Below are 13,847 nucleotides of genomic sequence, written 5' to 3' on the forward strand. Positions count from 1 at the left end.
AAAGATGGTCCTTTCCTTAGTGACAGCACCATTTCTCTCCTAAGTATCACGGGGGCTTTTTGCCGTTTCCAGTACTCTGTGTGCCGCCGCTTTCGTGTATAACATACATATGAACACTGGCCACCTTAATTGCTCTCATGTAATTATTTATCAAAGCAATACAGGGTCCTTTCTTCGCTAGTTGACTATTTAAATACCAAAATGTCAATACATAGTAAAAGAATAGAATAGCTCTCACTGTAGCAATACCGAATATAGTTATTGCTGTGTACTGCTGCTCTGTTGTGCCCTGAGCTGCCGGATCCTGCTCTCCTGACACCATCCCCGGGGAGGAATAGGTTGTGCAGCCAACATCAGAGGTCGCGGCTAACCTGGACTGAACAGGTCACCGTACCACCACGCACCGATGCCAGACAAGCTGATCTGCAGGAGCTGAACACCTCTGAGGGGCTTGTGTGATCGAGGGTCTGGGGTCCGCAGCAGAACCACCCTTTGAACCCACACAGCCCAAACCTCCTGCTCTCAACAGAACACCAATTGTCCTCCTCTCTGCCGCTCCCTGCAGTGCTGCTGTTGAACCCCAGCCTTGCAATGTTTAACTCCATCAGGCGGTTTGGAGCATGACTCGTACAAAACAGTGTGTCAAACAAAACCGGCAGCACTTTAGATGATTTCAAGTATTTTACTTTCAAGTGTTATTTGTGCTGTACAAGCCAAATACAGCACCTAACGACCGGACACACCACTACTTCTGCCTCCTCGCTTCGGCACTGGCTGTCTGACCGCAGAACCCGTATTATCTCATCGCACGCTGCGCCGACGAACAGCGCTTATCTCCCCACCTACAGTCTGAGGAGAGAGGGCTCTCCAGAACGATGCTGCAGAGCTGAAACTCTCTCCTCCCAGCAGAGTTCCCACTTCAATCATGTCTCTCGTTGAAGCTTTTAACTGCTCCTAAACATTCATAATGTTGGCTGTACGTGCCATTGATATAAACGCTGTTTATTTGGTAATAGGATGTCTAGGGACTTGAGTGCCTGCACAGTGGGGCATAATGTGCAGTTACCGCAAGAGTTAATTGTATCATTATTGTTAATCACCGTGTCATTGCCACAGTTTTTATTGGAGTTTCCTTGTTAGTGATTGCATTAATATTTAAGTGACGCAGAGTGCACTGTTTTATGTTACCCGCGGTAAAATCCTCTTGCAGCTCCGAAGAGAGTTTGTTTCATCAGAGTCTGAGTCTGGCCCTAAGCTAGAAGAGGGATATGATAGTGTGCTAAAAGTCAGCGCTTTGCCCTTCTCCGAGTTGTAACAAATGAAATATAATTATCAGATATATTGGCATGCAACAATCCTAGTTTCCTACCCAAGTGCTTTCAATTTAATCTGAAAAGTTACTGACCTCATTTTTCTTTTGCAGCATTACAGATACATCTAGACACATCTTAGCAGTCTAATCAGGTAGCTCAGCTTTTAGAAGCGTTGGCAGCATATTGCTATCCTGTGGCAGGTCATAATATCCTGCGGCTGATCAACGGCATCATACAGTGTTCTGCTTTCTTCTTTTTTCCCATGCCATAATCAAAAGATCAGCAGAATTGTAAATCTCTCCATTTTTAAGTTGTTCACAGTTTTCCTCCCTTCCTCCACCTTCCCGGGTTTCTCACTGTCTGTCCTTCGAAGCTGCTCTAATGACTGCAGAGCTGTGCAGCCCCGAGATCCTTTCTGGGCTAATGGAAGAGCACCCAATGTGGAGCTCTTGGGAGCTTCCCAAAGTGCTCAGTCAAGGGTAGGAGTGGAAAGAGGCAGGCAGGAATCTCTTTTCCCTTGGTTTCCACACCTTTGCACGTCCCCCTCTTCACCTTCCCTAGCCTATGACTGATAACAATATCTCCAAAAAAATATATCACCTTATTCATTAACCTAAAGCAGCTGTACAAGGCAAGGGTTAGTTAACACACAGATAGAGGGTCTGATAATAACAGACTGGCAAAAAGGTGATCATGAGAATCAAAGGGTATTGGCTTGTAAAGAAGCTTGTACAGGAGGATACAGGCTTGAGCATGATGAGGAAGGTTCAAGAGAGACCTTTGAGTTGATCGTGAGACAAAGAGAGTAAAATATATCCTGGAAATTTTGAAAGAGGAAACAAGATGAGAAGTAGGTTCACCACGACTGAGCAAGCCATGTTTACACCAATACTTGACACTAGAAGTCATTTCAGGAGGGGGCAGAGCTGAGCATTGAGGTGGAGATGAAAGCCGACATTCCTTCAGAATAAGGGGAGAAAGGACAAGACAGAGGAGAGAGCCCCAGTGTTCCCAAACACAGCTACTACTCCAATCCTGAACTGGTCCTGAAGAGATGATTTTCTTCTGAACTTCCCTGCAGCCAGAATCATTCCTGTTCCTACAGCCAGCATCCAATGCAGGGCTGAGGAACAGTTCTTATGCAGACACGGTCAGATGACGAGAAGGACTTTTTACAAGGGCATGTGGTGACAGGATGAGGGGTAATGGCTTTAAACTGGAAGAGGGGAGATTTGGATTAGATATCAGGACAAAATTCTTTCCTGTGAGGGCGGTGAGCCCCTGGCGCAGGTCGCCCAGAGAAGCTGTGGCTGCCCCATCCCTGGAGGTGTTCAAGGCCAGGTTGGACGGGGCTTGGAGCAACCTGGTCTGGTGGGAGGTGTCCCTGCCAGGACAGGGGGGTGGAACTGGATGACTTTTAAGGTCCCTTCCAACCCAAACCACTCTATGATTCTGTGGTTCTATGAAGATGACCGATCTGGCCGCTTTTGCCTTAATCCTGTTGACATGAGCAACCAGAAGTCTTAGGAATTAGCTTGATGTTTTTCATATGAGTGATTCAGGAACTTGCATTGACAGGCATTTTACTTGTCTTAATTGTACTGGCTCCCTACATTTATTCTTCCAGAATTAAGGGACTGATGAAAATATTTCTTCTCCATGCTTAGCAACAATCCTTTTTTATTTCAAAATGCTACACCCACTTCCCACTTCCTTCCCTGTGATTGTTCAAAACAAAACTACAAAGGAAAATAAGGAGCTTTGGCCTCATGTCATCCAAACCCACCATTTTCTAAGTTAGCCTTGGGCACTCTGGGATGTCCAGCAACAGTGGTGTAGTGCAGCACGGGGACATCTGCTCAGCCCTGTAACTCTTCAGCTGTATGTGCACAGAAATGAGTAAAAACTCAGGAATTTCCCCTATCGCTCCAGCAAGCAAGTCATTATAACGTTGCCTCCAAAACCAGCAGGCAGATTGCTCCTTCATGCAAAAGATAAAGAGTAGCAAAGACCTCCAAACCACTGAGGAGCAACATCACTGCTTTACTATCATCCACTGCCAGGAGGAAATAACTCTATTCTAGTCAAAAGGTACAATAAGAACAGCATTTCTAAAAAAACCCCAATGATTGCAGAGTCTTATAATCAACATTTGAAGAATAAAACATGGGAATACATGTTTGCTGTCCCCAGATCCCCAAGCTCTAGCAAGTTCATTAGTGTGCATTGCTCTTTAGGGAGTCGTTTTTCACTGTTAATCACGCTTTGTATACAGAAGACGTGCTTTGGGAAATGGAAGAGGCTGCTAACGGAAACATACTGCAGAGTGCTGGGAGTCACAGCATACCTTTCCATTTGGCAAGAGTCTCCGAATCGCCACACGGTCCAAATGCCATCCCGAGTTCAGACCTCCACCCTTGTGTCCTATGCGAATCTTTTCAATAATGTCACCAACATCCTCCAGCTAAAGAAAAAAAGAAAATAAAATAAAAAAAAAAAAAAAAGGGAAAAAGATTATGGCATGAACAACAGGTGACTTTTGAGACACTACTTCTTTAGCTTATTTCCTATTTTTCCAGTCTGTATGAAGTCCCAGAGGAGAGAATATGAGTGTTGATGCCAATTACACCCTAACTTGCATTTTAACTTAAGGCTTTCCCTGAACTTCTTTTCCAAAAATGGAGAGAAACTTGCTCTACACAAATTACCCACTGTATGAGACAGGTTTGGTTGCACAGCAGCAACCCTGCATCTCAGGCTTCTCTGTATGAGTGGGAATGAAGGTAATTTTTTAGCAATTGCAATGCTACTGCATCTTAAATTGTTCTTTTGATATCCCTTTCCACTTTAAACACTTATGTGGACACTTATAACACTGGAAGAATGGATTTGAGGTCAAAATACAATATTAACAGTCTGGCATTTTATATTATTTCTGTCCTATTCCACCACAGGATCCCAATGCTGTTCTGAGCAAGTCAACAGGATCGTTATTTTATGAAGTCACTGCTGGTTTTTTATGCCTCACCTTACTACTTAAGTAAGTTGTTACCAGTTCATTACTCTTAAGTCACGTCCCTTCCAAAGTTTTGAACAGGAAAAATGATATTTGCTCCTAAGTAATAACTTTTGGTTATTTCAGGGGAAGCTTTTGTATAGTTGGCCTTTAAAAAAACAAGGCTGGCTGCAAAGCCCCATTGCACACAGGAGAAGCACGCTGAGCTGTCTTTCTGTCCACAGGGACTTGGAGTCTTTTTTTTTCTTGGAAGCATGAGGAAACTGAACATCTCAATTTGCACCGCTGGAGACAACTCCCTCCTCTTCCCAGCTGACAGAATTGCCCCATACTGAAGCAAAGACATCCATCATTTCAGAAGACTCCTCAACTCAGTAAGACTGGCTGCACTATTCAAGGAGTTCATGCTCCGAACAAAAGGGGTTTGACTTCACCAGCCCTGCCCTGACTTTAGACAGCATAACCATCATTGCAAAATAATTAAATGATCCAAACGCTTTTCTAAAACTCATGCACGCACACAAATATACACTAGGGGAAACTTATTTTCTCCTCTTTTGTCCTGTCCAAATACTCATCTTTCAATGAGGCTTTTAATCAATACATAGCAATAAATTGTCACTTCACCAGTGAAGATCCCTGTTAAAGAAGAAGTGGTCTTTACCCTGCTGAAGGCATCTCCAGCAAATCATCACTTGGGAGCATAGCTGAGACCAGTCTCTAACCTTTTTTGCCTCTTTTGTAACATACAAAATGGTGGGGGCAGTTAAAAACACTAAAACAAATGGGAAATTCTCAGTTGGTGACTCCTGAGATGCCCAAATTGTTTTTAAGGTCTGTTGAACTCCAAATTATGGCTCTACATAAGTAGGTAAAAGAAGAATGTATTTTACTTCATTCCCGTATCCTGCAGCAAGAGGAACTGATGAAGAGAGAATGAAGTTTGGAGACACTTTAATATGATGTTGTAAATCTGGAGAACAAACTGCATTTTTACTCACTTCCTCTAAGAAAGGTACTGATGTTTCAGATTCTACCAAACCTAAAATAAATCTTGTGGAATACAGAAACAAAAATAACTCTTAGTTTAAAATTTATACTTATGGATTAATGCAACCTCTATTATGAAAAATTGTGTGGAAACTCCACCAAAATAAATCTTATTCTTTGTTTTTAAGGAATCATGGTGGGGATTTATTTCATGATTCATGCCATATAACAACAATGTAGGCTGGGAGCATTTTAACTTGTTAAAAGGTTTGGTTTAAGATTTGCCTTCAATTATTTTACAAAAAAAAAAAAACCGAAACTCAAAACACAGAGAAGTTGTGCAGTCCTCTACAAAGGCAGTGTTGATATTGGAACCAGGGAGGGAAGGTGAGGACATGAAGCTTTACCAAAAGATTAGGCCAGAGCAGGACTACCTATATATTTTTGCCTTTCACAACTTCTCAGCAATAAGAATATATTATAAATAGGATTTTTTTAATACTGCAGATGTAAATGAGCTCACTTAGTGATGTGCACTGGTTTGCTATTTGCATACAGTTGTGCAAACGCTTCAGGAAATACTTGCTAAGATATTTCAAAAAGTTAGCCTCGGGTATTCAAAAATCATAGAGTCGGCAGAGAAGTAATGGTCTCTCTGTCTGAGGATATAGAGAAAGAGAGCGTGATGCTTCGGTTGCCATAGAGTTAGAATAAATGAAGAGACTATCCACCCCAAATGAAGTGCTACGTAAGTAGCGAGCACCATGGACCAGACCCTTCAACATGATCTGCTGAAACAGGAACATGAAATGATGCAAAGGGACCTTAAACACAAGGTAACTACTTTCAGTGATACTGCAAGCATTTTTTTCCCTGTTACCTTTCAAAGTATTGCAGACTGCAAGAGAAAGCAAGTATGCAAGCAAACATGAGTGATAAGGAGAGGTATGCATATTAGATCCGGCATGCATGGAGACTGATACCCTCTCTGTACCAAGTATGGTCGAGGAAATGGAACACATAAAGACCTTCCAAAGTGGCTCTCAACTTTGCCTGGAAGGGCAAACCTCCACATCCCTGTATTGGTACATCTCAGCTCCCTGATAAAATTGCACTAGCCTTTACGAGGCTTAACCTGGGCCACTGGGTCACTGTACGTTGATACCTTTGAGTTGCTGTTAACTGGAGGTCAGTGAGAAAAGATCTGATCCTGTGCACAGTAAGTCTGTTGCAGAACAGAGTTTTGAATCCACATTCTTCAAGTAGAAGAGCTGAATACCTTTCTCTAAAAGAGGAAAAGTTCCCACTTCACTCCATTTTCTTTTCTTAATCCCTTTAGGGCAACCTAAGATGACAGCGAGCGTCTTTGATCTTACCTCCACAATGAACTGATTCACCGAGTTCCTTTCAAAATACATCCTTTGCTCTCTCTTGTTGAGGCACAGGGATTTCTGCTGAGTGCAGATCCCATCACTTCCATAGAGAACAATGAAGACATCTGCATCCGTTCCAGCTCCAAAGATATCACTGGTATAGACCGTGATCTCATAAGGAACAACTGATTCAGAAAATGGCAGAAAATTGAAACAAACCGACAGAAGTTAGTAAGCAGCATACCAATGCTCCTAAGAAAACTTTAATGAAACAAAATCTGGATTAGAAAACTCAGCAGCTAAAGAGGTCAGGGATCACACGCTTGTGGTCATTTAGTTATCAACCTGGCCAGTACTATGAGAATCCAGAGGAATTGTATTTAACCCTAAGAGACCAATTGACCTCGATGCATGTTTGTTTATTGAGATTTTGGAGTTAATCACACAATCAGAAAGCGCTCCATGTATTTATACCTGCCATCTAAAGTTATTGAAACAGGGTTTAGTTCAACAACTCAAGTCTTAAAGCAAAACATGAATTTGCAAAATTTTGAGCAACTAGGCAGATGGACGATGTTAAGCTAACTGGAGACAGTATATAAATATTCAAGATGGCCTTATTGATAAAAAATCTCCCAACACTTTCATTACTAGACAAATGACAAAAATCAGTCATAAAGAAAAGAAATAAAACCCTCTGCTGTCCACTCTGTTCTAGTTTTCTCTTAGTACCACCTTCTCTGTAACACCAAGGCAAACAGGATCAATGGTGAATGCAGAACAGTAAGGACCAAACCCCAAAATACGTTTTTATTCTGTTCCCTTGGTTTCTCCAGCATGTCCCATGACCCCAAAATCTGACGCCTCCTTTTGTTCTTTTCTATCTTCACAGCTGCTCAGTCCTGAGTCCTGCTGGAACATGACTCAGACTTGCTTAGGAATAAGACTGACCCAGGAATAAGACTGTGGTCTGTTCCTGGCTCTGCTACAGTTTTGCTGAATATCCTCAGTTTCCAAGGTGAGATGGTGTTTAGCGCACAGAGTAAGAAACTTATGTTCAGGTGTCTGCATGTCAAATAGGTGTGTACATCTTCAGACATAATCACTAAAGTCAATGCAGCTTGAAGAAAGAGTCAGACAAGCAAATGCAGGCATATTCCTCGGGGTTAGCTGAATCACACTCGAAATCCACCCTCTGTGAATGACCAAACATTTATCGGTGACAATGGGAATTCAGACACCGCACTGTCATGAGGACATGTAAATTCGGGTGTGCCATTTGGTGAACTGAATCCCGTCCTAATCTCCTCTATATGCTTTCTGAAATCTATAAATGAAAAATACCCGGTAAGTCTTGGGCACCCCCCCATTAGCTGCAGGGACTTCTCCTGCCATAAGCAGGCACAATACCTGTAGTCCATGTCGCTACACATAAGCACAGCCTTCAACACCCAGTGGTGTCACCAGGATCAGGATCCACTCCTGGCCATCCCTCTCCCCTACACCACCCACCCAGCTTCCACCGCTTCCCATCCCTCGCTACAATCTTCTCAGCTGCTTGTCATCTGCATCCTCCTACACTGCAGCGACTTCAGTCATCTTTGCTATTTACATTGCAGCACTTTGTGCTATATTTCAGATTCAGCATCTCTGTTAGGGTAGAGAGAAGGTTTCTGGCACCGTATCTGGAGTAACTCTGATTATGCGTATGGGAGACTGATCATTCATTAAAAACCCAGGCTCTCTAAATACGGTTCTCAGGAGAACAGAGATGAAGAAGTTCTCTTCTGCAGAGAGTCAGCCTGGAGGTACTTAATATTCTTTCTGCCCAGTCCAATGAAATCTGCTCTGCTGTGCTGCAAATAAGCTAGAATAGTTTCTCCAGTATGTAAGAGAGGAGGGGGGAAATCCTGGAGACCAACAATCACGTTACACATTATGAATTAAAAATTATCTTTTCTGCTGAACTCCATGGCACTTGCTCTTGTTGCTTGAATATTAACGTCAGCTTAGAACTGAATCAGCAAGGCGGCACCATAACAAGGTCACTAGCAGCACAACTTTCAGCTGTCAGATGCCCGTTTCATGTACGTGGCACTTTTGAAGTTGTATCCCCACAGGGATGATTTTAATTGGACAGCCGATGACATGTTTTCATCGTTTGTTCGGCGCAAAACAATTCTGGCACAAGTCATCATAAAACAAATCAGGCCGTTTTAGTTACCTCTGGCAAACTGAACCCCCCAGGTTAGTAGTTAGGAAGCCAGAACGGAGTAAATAGAGCAGTGGGAATGGTTTAAATGGTGAAACAGCCTAAGCCGACACTGAGCCTGCTACAACCTTTCCACCAGAGAGGCCTGGCTATTTTCTAAGGCTGAAGGTGGACTGCTGACAAAAATCAGGTCTACACGAATTATGTACTCCAAGGCACCGTATGCCAGAACTCTTACATCATTGTAATATACAGGCACGTTAATAAATTATATAGTCAACATCTGCATCAAAATATATATCGAGTGGGATAACATGGAAAAACCTGATGAGAAGCACGTACAAGGCCTCTGGGTTATATTCACTTCTATGAACGTATTAGCTGTATCTATATACCAATTTATTTTTAGAGACACAAAGACTGATGATCCGAGGGCTGGAGCACCTCTCCCGTGAGGAGAGGCTGAAGGAGTTGGGGCTGTTCAGCCTGGAGAAGAGAAGGCTCCGGGGAGATCTTATTGCGGCCTTCCAGTCCCTAAAGGGGGCCTACAGGAGAGCTGGGGAAGGACTTTTCACTAGGGCATGTAGTGATAGGACGAGGGGGAATGGCTTTAAACCGGAAGAGGGCAGGTTCAGATTGAACATTAGGAAGAGGTTTTTCACTGTGAGGGTGGTGAGGCACTGGAACGGGTTGCCCAGAGAGGTTGTTGAGGCCCCATCCCTGGAGGTGTTGAAGGCCAGGCTGGACGTGGCCTTGGGCAACCTGGGCTGGTGGGAGGTGTCCCTGCCTATGGCAGGGGGGTTGGAACTCGATGATCTTCAAGGTCCTTTCCAACCTAAACCATTCTATGATTCTATGACTATTATGTCTTCCAGTTGACTCACAAAAGTGAGGAAGGGAGCAAAGAGTATCCATTCTTCTGCTCCAGACAGCTTAGGTAAAGAAAGGCAGACATGAGAAATAAAAAATAGCTTGGTCAAAGCATGGGGGAGGCACAAAGAGATGACACCGTTGGCAGATCCTCAGAGATGAAAGATTATTTTAGCTTATAGACTGCAGGATATGAGGATCTGGACTTTGGAGGGTATGCCAGCCAGTGTGAAGGAGACCTTCAACATGAACCACAGTGTGAACTGTAAAAAAGAAGGAGCCAAAGCAGCTGATAGTCTTCAGTGTGGTTATTCTCACAACTACTTATGAAGGAGGAAACTGAGGAAGAATAAGAGAGACTGGGCAGCTCTAACTTTTGATGTCTAAATAAGGAACTGCAGGAGGTAAGGCTTTTGGTATCGTCGATCTATACACTGAGGAATGCAATGAGATAGGAGACAGGTTTGGTGTGAACAACTTACCACTTGTTCACAGTGACCTAGGAAGCACCTGGCAGGGCACGGGATGTAAATCAACTCTCAGGTTCCAGACCTCATCCCTCATCATTGTGGCATCCAACGTAATGAAGTGAAAAGTCATTCTTTATAGTCCCGTGAAGGTGGGCCAGGAAATATTTGTCGACAATTTGAAATGAAGCAGATCAAGGAGGGACAAGGCAGATACAGTCCCAGGGCTGTGAGTTCCCTGCACACTGTCAAGGATGCACAAGTCAAAAGGGAAAGAGAGGGCCACAAAATAAGCAAAGTAATGTTTCCAGTCATTTATTTCAAGAAAGCCATGTTATGTGATTCTTGATATTCTGGAGACAGGAAAAGAAATTGCCTGAAGAGAAGAGCTTGAGGTGCCATAGTAGACTTTAAAATTATAAGCTTAGTACTCAGAAGGAGCTCCCAAAAGACATTCGATTTACCCCAACTGTTTAGATAGAGTGAATGAAGTGAAGAGTAAGGAAAAATTGGAGAATGCTAAAAGAGGCAGACTGGTGCGACACTTTCAGAAAAGCACCACACTGAAGAAACTCTTGAAGAGGATCTTTCAGCAACAGAGGGGTGTGTAATGCTGAAGTCACTGAGGGAACCAAGGCTTGGAAGTAAGACCAAAGTGTCTTTGACAACAGAAACAGCAACATTAGAATGGAGCAAGATCAAAGGTAAACTGGAGAGAGGGAAGATATCTTGGAAAGGGCTGAGGACTTGGAGATGACAGGGAGCAAAAAGACAATTGTACACAGCCACATGGCTTCTAGTGACTATTTGATTTGGCAAATACAGGAAACATTACTCTAGAGCATCCAGAGGAACCTTCTTGTAGTAATTAGAATAGCTGGCATGTGATGTTTTCATAAGTTTTCCAAAGCCAATTCAAGGGAGAGGCCAAGCCTATAAAGCTGCATGAGCTAGTGAGATTTTATCTTCTGTTGTGATGGGTGTATCCTGGGGAAATGGCATTATGCTCACATGGGATATACTCTGTTGTCTGCAGTTCTGCAGGGAAGATAATTCTCTCAATGGCTCCATCGTCCTCCGATTTATCCAGCCAACGGCCACAAGGGAACTTGAGGCACTGTCCCAGTGATGGGGCATCAATCTCCACCCATTCCAGAAACCAGCCAGTTGAATTACCTGTGGTTGGAGAGATAACAGTGAATAACTCACAAAGCCTTTACAGGCAATAGCAAAAGAATCATTGCATTCCAGACCTCTGAGAAATAAATCATCCTCTGTTTTGCCAATGGAAAAGCAGATTAGATACCATAAAGATCATTGCAAGTGATTGTTCAGGTTTGAGCTAATGTGCTTTACATTTCCATAAGTGCCAGGTTAAAGATGTGCATGTGGAAGTGCTAATTACTCCATTACTTGGATTAATTTGCCTTTGTCATAAAACAGTTATCAACAAACATGTTCTGTGGTGCCCTCTGGGGAAGGAATCCATGTGTCCTTCCACTGCTTCCCTTGTTTGTAGTAGAGACACAGTCATGTCCAAAAAGCAGCCAAGACTTGATGATCAATAAAACAAAAATATTGATAAAGAAATGAGACAAGTCTATCGGTCCCATGTGTGACAAGAAAAAATAGGAGGTTTGGCAATGTATGAGAAATCTCTCTAAAGATGAGGCTGCAAAACTGAACTCTCTTACAGAGAGAGAGGTGGCAAAGCTACCTGCAAGTTGCCACCACTGTGCTTTTATTGCCACAGCCATGAGAATGGTATTTGCAGCAAAGACAGGAGCAGCAACAGCCAAAATGACAGCAAGGATCTGTCACCAAAAGGTAAATTACATCTGGGGTCTTGGAGGCAGGTTATTTTATGCAGCAATGTGCCTAATGCACTAGAAATACTACATTTCAAAGCAGATTATCTTACCTTTATTGTCATGGCCTATCTTGATTTTTTTCAGGTCTCCAATGTCCACAGACTCCACTGTAAACTCATCTACCTTCCCACGCTCAAATTTGTTCTTGTTAATCTTTGAGGCCTTTAGGCTGACTATCCCTGTTGTGGCAATGCAAAGGGACATTGTTCAGCATGTGAAACAAATCCTCTGGGAATGTCAACAGTGGGACAGGCGAAGTGGTTAAAACGTAAAAAATGGCTTTTCATCTCAAGACCTGAGCTTTGTCCCTCCCTCCCTCTGAACCCAAATCTGCATCAACACCCAAAATATACAGAAATCCTTTCTTGAGTGATCCTCTGGCAGTGCCACAGGGACGATGCCATTGTTATGCTGTGTCCACGGCTAAAGAAATTGGTCCAACCCATCAGTTCCCTCTCACAGGCATCCAAGTCACAGCACGCACAGCTCAGCTGCTTCCAAGAGGATTTGCTCATCAGCTGATTAAATACTTCTGGGCCACTCAAAGAGGCAGAGGAGAGCTGGGTTTCGGGAGCATGCTGATTCATTGCTGAGGAAAGCAAATCATTCACCGCATTCACTACTCAGTAATGTAGTCCAAGTCAACTGCACTGTTTCTATAATTGAAATTAAAACCTTTAGATCAGCAGCTGGTGCAAATCAGCATCGCAAAGTTCGACAGTGATTTACAGCAGCTGGTGGTATGCTCCCAGTCAGCACGATGCATGGGGAGACTGCGAGGATGTGAAGTTGTACCGAAAAGGAGTGAGGAATGGGTATTGAGGGAAGGAAAGGAAACTGCGACCTGTCTTTTCAGGTATCCAGGTGCTGTCCTGTTCTATCACGTGAAGCCATACCTGTATCGTCTTTACTTCCATAAAGAGTGATGAAGACGTTGGCATCTGTCCCAGCATTCTTCTTGTCCCCGGTTTTCACTTTCACAGTGTATGTTGTTGATTTAGCTGTCAGATAAAATATCTCAATTTAAGAGTGTGAAGTCTGAGCAGGAATTCACTCTACTTTTCATTGCACATGTGTGTCTGGTTTGGGTTTTATTTTGACTAATTACAGCCATGCTGTAATCTCTAATTCCTGTTGTATGCTGTGGTAGCTCCTGGGGTGAGCTGGGCTATCTGGTTGCAGATCCTTCTACTGCTCCAGTCATTCAGTACATTCTCTGCATATCTACAGATAAGAAATGTGCTCAAGCCTTCCCATTTGCTTCCTGGGAATCTGTAAGGCTCTTCCAATCTGCAACTACTATTTCATTAAAAAAAAAAACAAAAAAACAACACAGCACCCCCCACTCCCTTTATTCTAATAGCACCAAATAATGTATGTGCGTATAACACATACCAGAAAGTATGTGCACATTGACATATACAATTCATATTCATGAACACGCCCTTCACAATAGCGTCATTAGGGAGGTTTCTATGGCACCACCATCTAGCAAGCGCAGTAAACTTGGTAAAAATTGTGGAAAAGTCTAATATAGCCTTCACTGCGTTGCAAAAACTTACTCAAAATTTCCAAACCGGCACCTTTTTTCCATAGTTAGACACATTTCCAACATGCTGCTCAGCCAGAAGGACCTCCTGAACTGAAGTTTGTGGAAATTTGTTGGCTATACAATTTGTGGAAATTATTAATGTATTCAAAGGCATCTGAGGGGGGGTTTAAGACCTTTCACTGG

General features: G+C 43.1%; 1 protein-coding gene across 1 annotated transcript in view; it reads right to left on the reverse strand.

The window, feature by feature from the left end:
* Positions 1 to 13,847, reverse strand: part of LOXHD1 (lipoxygenase homology PLAT domains 1) — a gene marked incomplete at both ends in the record, with an annotated part of 152,507 nt that overhangs the window by 56,994 nt on the left and 81,666 nt on the right. The window contains 5 exons of the mRNA XM_082498034.1: positions 3,661 to 3,777; positions 6,696 to 6,877; positions 11,253 to 11,417; positions 12,163 to 12,291; positions 13,009 to 13,113. Coding sequence (XP_082354160.1) covers positions 3,661 to 3,777; positions 6,696 to 6,877; positions 11,253 to 11,417; positions 12,163 to 12,291; positions 13,009 to 13,113 — 698 coding nt within the window. The remainder of the gene's footprint in view (positions 1 to 3,660; positions 3,778 to 6,695; positions 6,878 to 11,252; positions 11,418 to 12,162; positions 12,292 to 13,008; positions 13,114 to 13,847) is intronic.

This window comes from Vanellus vanellus, assembly GCF_965231255.1.
Source record: "Vanellus vanellus genome assembly, chromosome: Z".
NCBI lineage: Eukaryota > Metazoa > Chordata > Aves > Charadriiformes > Charadriidae > Vanellus > Vanellus vanellus.